The 9,669-nt window shown below is 32.9% G+C and overlaps 2 protein-coding genes across 2 annotated transcripts; one reads left to right on the plus strand and one right to left on the minus strand.

Annotated features, from left to right (window-relative positions):
* Window positions 1–4,726, plus strand: LOC102579278 (50S ribosomal protein L7/L12). Its single transcript, XM_006363435.2, has 2 exons — window positions 1–89; window positions 3,671–4,726. Exon 2 carries the CDS (start codon window positions 3,748–3,750, stop codon window positions 4,393–4,395), a length of 648 nt encoding a protein of 215 aa, XP_006363497.1. The 5' UTR covers window positions 1–89; window positions 3,671–3,747; the 3' UTR covers window positions 4,396–4,726.
* A 76-nt stretch (window positions 4,727–4,802) lies between these two features.
* LOC102579605 (probable pectate lyase P59) lies at window positions 4,803–5,307 on the minus strand. The gene is made up of 2 exons (XM_006363436.2): window positions 5,067–5,307; window positions 4,803–4,970 (listed from the first exon to the last, which is right to left on the minus strand). Exons 1-2 carry the CDS (start codon window positions 5,270–5,272, stop codon window positions 4,925–4,927), a joined length of 252 nt encoding a protein of 83 aa, XP_006363498.1. The 5' UTR covers window positions 5,273–5,307; the 3' UTR covers window positions 4,803–4,924.
* Between the last annotated feature and the right edge of the window lie 4,362 nt (window positions 5,308–9,669).

The raw sequence follows: 9,669 nt of genomic DNA on the forward strand, positions 1-9,669 counted from the left end.
GGCTAAACTGGTTTTGGGATTCATACGCAAGGGTTATTCGAACAGTCTGCAATTGCCGCTGCCATCGATTCGTCAACTCAAAACTCAAGGTCAGTCACTCCAAAATAGTTTGGGTTTATCAAATCCAATATTCATCTTTTCTTCTCAATTTTGGGTATTCATGGAGGTTTCTTCAAACTTTGATTTGTCATTTTGCGGATTCTGTGTTTCATTTTGCGGAGGTTATTCAGTGTTTCATTTCGACCACCGGTTATTGAAGTGGTGGACACTGCATTGTCAGTCCTTGCCGTACAATCTGTAGCTTAGGAACTACGGATAATGAGCCCTAGCGGTAATCTATGCTTCTTTATTTGAGCTGGACCTATTCAAAATTAATAGGGAAGTGCACATATAACTGATTTCAGGACCCTTAAACTTCTGATGTTAGGTTATGGGTAAAGTTCCAACTTTAGACATGTTTGAAATTACATAGCTTTTTTCGTCTCAAGTTTGGACTTAATTATGCTTGATGGGAAATGTTTGTGTTTAACTTAGACATATTTGATCAAATGGATATCAGTTGGAGATAACTTTTGGTTAAGCTTGCTTTAATATACTTCTGTTCATTAAGATTGGTGTTTCTCATCATCATTAGTAATAAGTTATATAGATATATGTGGTGAACACCCATGATACATGTTATTAGTAAAGATACCTGTTGAAATGATTCATGTTCCTTTATGTTAATTTGCATGGATTCTTTTTGTTTTACTCTTTTGGCCTTTCCTTTGTTCATTGTCTACAACATCTTCTCACCTAGGAATACATACTCTTATTATTTTACGAGGTAAAGTGACTGCCTTTTACTAGGACATTTGATTCTTCTCTCTTGCAGCTAGGGACAAAGAGCTCAGTGGGTGTTTGAACACCCATGGCCTTTAAATTGTGGGTCTGCTGTTGTCATCCTAATTTATTACTTTTGAATGTTTGGCAGGGAAGCTTCCCTTTGTACGCCACTTGAATTTGAATTACTCAAACTAACAGGGAAACATCAAAGTGGATTTAGGATATTGTTAGACTATATTTATAGTAGTTCAAATTAGTGGCCTTCTGGATACATAATAGAAAACCATTCACATTAATTACCTCCATTATAGATGATGAAAGATTGTCTTTTAGGGCAAAAGAGAAAAAGCCTCCATCTCCGGTTCTAATGTTGTCTTTCTTCTTCTTTAGCGGATGTGACGTGATTACAAGTAGAATTGGAAAGATTGAGCTAGCCTAAAGAGAAAATGAATTGAGATCCGCTCTTGAACAACTTTGCCTATTGATATTGAAAACACTGATTGAGAAAAGAGGGAGAAGTTTGTATTGATTGACTTTCTGAATGATTACAATCAACAGGAACTAACACATATATGAAATCTGCGTAATAGAAAAGAATAAGAAAACAACTTCCAGAAAACAGTTATAACTAACTCTAAGTGTTTTAACAACCTAACGGCCGGACCTCTCACGTGCAGCTCACGTGAGGTTTATAACAACAACTAGCTAACTTCTTCTACAAAATCCAAATTGAGAAAGACACATTAGGATCATATCAACTACCCGCCTTGTACTCAAGGATTGAAGTGAGGGAACTGTTGCCTGAAAGAGGGATAGTCCTCCCAAGTACTGTCCTTATCAGCAGTACTAAACCATTGATCAGAAGCTGAGTAGTAGCCTTTTCATGCTTCTGGATCAATCTTCTATCCAACACTACTTCAAGCTCCGAAAGGACAGGACCAACTTCAGTTTGAACAACATGCAGGGTCACAAAAGCAATATGAGATCCTAACTTTCTTTTCAACTGGGAAATGTGAAAATTGGGGTGGATCTTGGAGGCAATAGGCAACTCTTAAGTGTAACCAATAGCTCCGACCTTGGCTAAGATCTTAAAAGGTCCAAAGGACATTGCTAAAAGCTTGTGATAAGCATGAGACCTCAAGGATAATAGCCCGTAAGATTGAAATTTGACGTAGACCTAATCACCAACACTACAGGATCTGTCAGTCCTCCCCTTTATCAGCCAACAACTTCATTTTACTCTAGGATCTCTCAAGGTGGAACTTAATGGTCCTCAATGTGGCTTCTCTTGTCTGCTACCTCCTATCAACCAAATCCAGTTAGGAATCAACATGTCAGGAAGCAATGAGGGTGGCTGTTGGCCATAAACTGCTTCATAGAAGGGCATATGCATAGAGGAGTGGTAAGAAGTATTATACCACAATTCATCTAAGGATAACCATCGTGGCCACTCCTTAGGCATCTCAAAGGTCATGCACCTCAGAAAACATTTAAGCATCTATTGACCGCCTCAGTTTGATCATATTGGCATCAGTCGGAAATAATTGGTTAAGCTTGCATTTATATACTTCTGTCATTGTGTCGTCATTAAGATTGGTGTTTCTCATGATCATTAGTGATAAGTTATAGATATATGTGGTGAGCACCCATGATACAGGTCATTAGTAAAGATACCTGTCAAAATGAATCATGTTCCTTTTCTTAATTCACACGGATTCTTTTTATTTTACCCTTTTGGCCTTTTCTTTGTTCATCGTCTACAACACACCTGACATCTTCTCACCTAAGAATACATGCTTATTTTTTTTTTCACAAGGTAAAGTGACGGCCATTCACTAGGACATTTGGTTCTTCTCTCTTGTAGCTAGGGACGAACCTCCATAGAGCTGAGCGGGTGTTTGAGCACCCATGGCTTTAAATTGTGTGTCTGCTGTTGTTTGCAAGTTACACTTTTTTATGACTTAGATAGGTTGTTGTAGAGAGCATGGCTATAAAAAAGACAAAGGTATTGCAATTGCACAAAAGAAAATACTTTTTGTTTTGTTCTCAACAATAAAAAATAAGTGTATTGTTAATCTCCTCAGGTTTAATGAAACTCCAAATTTTATATTTTTGCTGTCCATTAGACAATTGGTAATATATGTAGGGAGTCTGGACTTAAGCAAATGCTGTATTAGTTTAAGGGAGTTTTTCAGAAACTTATTCTATATGATTGACTTAATGTTTGGGTGTGATTCTGTCGGTAAATTGGCATGTACACTGTGCAGAGGATAACTTCCAGTGTAACATATACAGTGATGCTCTTGTCAACTTGTTACAGTTATGCACTTGTTAACACTAAACACTTATTAGTGTAAGAAGCTTTAGTTGTGCATATTGCATAACATATACAGTTATGCCCCTGTTAACTTGCCTCTAATTCATGGCTGAAACTTTTTGTTTGTGTTCTTTTTTATCCTAAGTGCTCTATATAATCTGGAAGTGGAATTAGAGCTTCCATCTTTTTCTGGTAAAAGCTTCAGTTGTGTGTAATGTTTACAGTTATACACTTGTACAATTGCTTCTCATTCATACCTGAAACTTTTTATTTGTTCTTTTTTATCATACCTGTTCCTGTATAATTAGGAAGTGGAATTAGAGCTTTCATCTTCTTCTTCTTGATATATCTTCTTTTATCTATGAAATAGTTATAGTTGTGCTTAATATATAGTTATATACACTTGTAAACTTGCTTCTCATTCACACCTGAAACTTTTTATTTGTCTTTTTTATTCCAAGTGCTGTCACTACATTGTTTGGAAATGTAACTAGAGTTTCCATATGACCTTATTGTTGGTTTTTGCAGGTTGTTGATTGAGCTTTCAGAAGGATCAGTAGATGGTTACTTTCTAGTCCAGTTCCCTGTGCAGAAGAATTTTGGAAATGAGTTTGATTTCACGATTGAGGCATCATTTGCCTTGTGCACTCTTGAGACAATCTGTTCAATCCAATGTGGCTAACTCCCATTTTGTTACCTCAGCTGTCTTTACTCGACACTTTGGTCAGCCTGCTAGGAAAGAGGAAGAAGAGGAGGAAGAAGTAGAGATTGACCAGAGAAAGCTTCCAGCTGATTATGATCCTGCAAATTTTGATCCTACGGAGCATCGCAGTCCTCCATCGGATAGGGTATGGAGGCTTGTGGATGAAGTTTCGGGACTTACCTTGGTTGAAGTTTCAGAACTGTCTTCCATTCTTATGAAGAAGTTGGGTATGACCGAGCAACCAATGGTTGGGGTTATGAAGGCAGGGGCTGCTGGATTGGCAGCAGCAGCTATGAAGGGACCAGAAGCAGCTAAGGAGGAAAAGAAACCAGAGAAAACTGTTTTTGAACTTAAACTGGAGTCATATGAGCCTGCTCAAAAGATAAAGATAATCAAAGAAGTCCGAAGTTTTACTGATTTGGGACTCAAGGAAGCAAAGGACTTAGTCGAGAAAACTCCAGCTGTTTTCAAGAAGGGAGTGTCAAAGGAAGAAGCAGAACAAATAATTGAGAAAATGAAAGCTGTTGGAGCAAAAGTTGTCATGGAATGACCATGAACAAAATATCTTCACTGATATCAGGTTCATCCAAAAGTATTTTGAAACTAGATTATGCTTCATTCAGCTATGCAGTTTTGTAGTCTGCTTTTCATTCCTTTTCCAAAACCACTCGGTGTGGCTCACGAATAAGTTTGTCCATCGTGTTTAATTGACATGCTTAGAGTTAGCTGAAGATGAACACGACTTAGTTGTAGTCTACTCTTCTTTGATTCTACCGTGGGATTAATGATTCTTTTCTTATGGGTAGTTGATTTGGAAGGTATTGTGTTTGGTTGCATCTAATATACACGAGAGACATGGACTTTTCTCTCTTGTTTCAATATGTTGTTTGCAGAATCCTTATGCTCGACTTTATTCCTTATGAACAGTAGTGATTCTTAAATCATTTGAACTTGCATCTTTTACGAAGGTGAGATTATATTATTTTCTCAATGAGGGCATTTTTATAGTAAACAGAAAAACCAAATTAGATAATTTCTAGAAGAATTCCATTTTCTCTTACATGATGAAAGCATTTTTCTCATATCATCTCCCTCAGATATCTCCTCGTGCCATTAAAGAGAGTTCTGCAATATTACACAAAAACCAATGTTAACTATTATTATATTTTTAAAAATGAAAATATTAAAGATAAAAAAAAAAATGGTCATAAAAGCATTTACTCTCCAACTTCCTTGTTGAATGTTTGTGTAAGTTGCTCAGGATTTTCATTGTAAGCAGCAAGAGAAGACTGGAGGGCTTCTTCAGCTCTCTTTTCCAAATAAGGGTCAAAGTCACCAATGTTGGCATGCAATTTTGGGATTAAAGATGCAAATAACACAACTGAAAAGAGAAATATAACTGAGTAATTACATCTAAGAGAGGCCATTGTTTTCCTTTTTCCTTCACAACAGCTATCTCTCTTCTTTTCTTTATTTTTTAGTAATTATGGTTGCAGAAATGATGTTTTTTTTTATATACAAAAGGATACAATGATAGGGAGTAACTTAAGGGGAACAACGGATAACTAAATAATAAAAAATTGCGGTTGACACCAACGGTTTACCTAATTTATTACTACTTGTGAATGTTTGGCAAGGAAGCTTTTTCGTGAATCTGAATAACTCGAACTAATAGAAAAACAACAAAGAGGATTTAGGATATTGTTAAACTATATTTATAGTTGTTCAAATCAGTGGCCTTCTGGATATATAATAGAAAATCACTTTAATTAATGAGAAAATTTTCAAAACTACAATATTTTAGCATCTAATAAGATTCCTTGTCAACACTTTCAATATTTATTTAAAATGTCAATATTTTGGTTTGTCATAATGCTGATTGGAGAGAATCATAGTAGAAAACATTTCAAAAAAGTAAAAATGTTTCCCTTAGTTTTTTATCCTTACTTGTTTGAACTTTTTTAAATATGATTTTATCTGAAATGTATTCGGATGAACTTCTTTAAATATGATTTTGTATGTCATTATTTTAAAAGGAAAAAATCACACCATATACACATTTAAGAGACAATATTACGGGTTTTAAACATACGTCTTAAAAAATTCTTACTTATAACAGTTTATTTACGGGTTATAACATATCAATTAAATTTAAGTTTATTTAAAAATCAATTAACAATTTAATTTAATAAATAATTAATCTCTTTATATTTTTATATTATTAATTATTAATTTAATTTGATTGCAGTTCCTTTTTTAAAACAGAAATTATCAGTTACACAAATTTAGGAATTTACATTGATTAGAGTTCCTTGATTACCGTTACACTCCAAACCTCCCATACGCTAATCCCAGCCCCCCTGCCACGCCTATCCAATACTACATGCCACCACCCCACTACCCCACAATCATAATCGTCCCTCCCGTCTTTCTCACCACCCCACTACCACACATTCACAATCGTCCCTCCCATCTTTCTCACCACCCCACTACCCCGACTTCACAATCGTCCCTCTCGTTCCGTTTCTCATCATCATCATCATGTTGAAGAAAAAATCATTGTAACGCCTCGAAAGAGTCCTCGATTAGTTGAAGGAACTTCTACGGATGAAGTACATGCTCCAACTTTCAACATATTGACTCAAACCCCGTCGCCAAAAAATGTTGAAACTCCGGCAAAGGGTGGTAAACTGCCACAATGATACCATTTTTTTTACAAGCATGGAATTTTATGGTAAAAGGCTTGATCTGTATGCCAATAAACTCTCCAAATATGTTGACAAGTCTCAATCCGACCCACTTGAAGTCAAGCATATGATGCATGTGCCTTAACAAGAAGATAGTTCCAAGTATGTATTTCTATACTTTACTGATTTCATCAGAAAAGTTAACTTAATTTATTTCTTAAAATGATTTTTCTTTTAATTTTTTTCCGGTGATTGTGGTTTGTACACATGTTTATTTGTTGAATATATCAGTAATGATGTTTTTGATATGCGTTCTGTTGATATCGATGCAAAGTACCATCGTCAAAGGTATGCCACAAGCATATGTCATTATGGAAAAATAAAGAATGAGGATGATGCGATCAGTGAGAGTGAAGTAACTGGTACGGTTGCTAGCAAATTTGGTGGACCTCGCATAGCAAAAGAACATGCTCCGGATACCAGCAATTATCCTACACCAAGACCACTGAAAAGAAATTTGAGATAGTTGATTGTACCTTCTGCTTTTTAGAATTACATGTTCTTTTAACTTTTGGACAATATTTTTGTGTTTCAGTATTTGATGATATATAATATCCACCGTTTTATTCCAGTCAGATACCATCTACATATGAATTACTGATTGACTATTATAATTTCAGGATACTAGTAATATAACAGACTACATACCATTTGGATACACCATTTGGAAGATATATTACACATTGAGTATAACAGTTTTCGGGATGCTAGTTATATACAAACTGCATACCAATTGGATTCAGCATTTAGACTTACTGATATTACTCTGTATTACTAACTAGAAACAAAAAGAGTACCAATTTTTATAGTTCATTAACCAACTTTGTCTTATAATTGATATCCAAACTGTACACTTATGGCATCCAAATTCATTCATGATTGATTTTTTTTACTTCATATTCTAACACAAAAAATAAAAAAAATAAAAAATGAATGAAGTTGGTATCCAACCTGTATAAATACCTTGAAGATATGATTATGCCAATGTATAATAGTGATCATTTGTATTTTGTAACAACCTCAATTACATCTTGTTTTATATTTATTCAAGTTGGACACCTAATGGATACCAAATTATTACTAATTGTAAATTATATTCTCTTAACAAGCATGTATTAAGTACTTTAAAGATGTATGAAATTGGTATACAATTTGTATAAATACTGAAAGAAACGAATATGACAATCTAAAACAACAATCATTAACTTTTGCACCAACATTAATTACATTTTGTTTTATTTTGATTTAGAGTAGGACATCAGTTGTATACCAAATTAATACTCATGTAAACTTACATTAAATAATATCAACTACTATTAGGATACCAAATGCATACCATAATTACCTTATATAATTATCACTAATATGAACACTATCTTATATATTAAACTGGAATGAATTTTATTTCCAGCAGTATGCAATTTGTATGATTAATGAATGAATTTTGTATAAAACATGAACAATATATTAAACACTTAGTTGTAGTGTATTTCATACCAATTCTGTTTCATATCAAAACAAAACATGAGTCTAAAAGACAAAATAAAATTAAAAAAATTATATAGTCTAAACAACAATTACAGAATCCTGATTATCCATTGGTATATTCTTCAAAGTTATGCACAATGGATATTTCGTAAAGAATCTACATTAACTTTCTTTTTATCTAAAAAAATCCGCACACCAACATCATTGTGGATACTAACAAGTGACATCGATCACTAACTACATATTTTATCTCAATATCATTAATATTAACATCTATCATAAGCTGCGATTTTATCACACTTACTAGACCACTATACAGACTAGAAGATTCATAGATAATCCCCGACATCTTAAAATCAACATATTTCTCTGTTTCATTAAAAAAAATATAGTTAGTCTTACATAATACAAAGCAATTATAAATATGTTGTATTTATATTAACTTTTCATACCAAAGATAATACAAATTTAATCCACAACTTCATTCTACTCACACAAAAATTACACACACTCGTCATTACTTATTCATACAAATATCATTCAGACAGTATAACCGAATTCATACCGTAAAACAGATTTCATAAAAAAATAACATTTCACATTTCATACCAACTTAATACACATTCCATACAAATAATCATAGTTCTTACTCATTTTTTTTACACAGTACTGATTATATTTCATACCAATTTCATTCTACTCACACAAAATTACACACAATCGTCATTACTTATTCATACAAATATTATTTCAAACAGTATACAAGAATTCATACCATAAAACACATTATATAAAAAAAACATTTCACATTTCATACCGACTTAATACACTTTTCATAGAAATCATTATACTTCTTACTCATATTTTTTACACAAAAGTAAATACATTTTCATACCAATATCATTCCAGTTACTCTACCAAATTCATTTAAGCTTATACATTTTATTTATATTTTCAGGAAAAAAAATAGTAATCCATATATTAATTTAAATCTGCATACTGAATCCATCTCATTATTATTATCAAATTGACTAAAGAAATTCCAGTTTCATAACAATGTTACAACAAATTTCATAAATTTTTTTCCACAAATTTCATAACTTTACAAAGATAAAACTATTAATATTCTATACATTTATAATCAAATCATTCATATATTAAGCCAATTTCGCACGAAATCATGATATAGTCAGTATACAAAATAACCAAAAAAAAAAACGTACCAACAAAATCATAGAATGTCATTAATTAAAGTTTCACATAAATTAGTATGTATTATGAACTAAATGAATGGTTTATACAAAAAACATCACAACTTAAATATAGTATACATAAATAAAATCACAAAATGTGATTTACAGTTTCATTGCTATTTTTTTTTGTTTTTTACATTTTAGTAATATACAAATACAAACAATAAATCATAAACAATACTAACCTGAAGGATCCCATATTCCACCATGTTTAATTAATATAGATAAGGAGTCGTCCATCACAACAAAATGAAAAAATTTCAAACAAAAAAGAACTGGATTTACTAGTCAATGGCAAGAATTCTGGGGAAAAAAAACGAAGAGAGAGAAACGTTG

The sequence above is a fragment of the Solanum tuberosum genome, unplaced genomic scaffold (assembly GCF_000226075.1).
Source record: "Solanum tuberosum cultivar DM 1-3 516 R44 unplaced genomic scaffold, SolTub_3.0 scf00442, whole genome shotgun sequence".
Lineage (NCBI taxonomy): Eukaryota > Viridiplantae > Streptophyta > Magnoliopsida > Solanales > Solanaceae > Solanum > Solanum tuberosum.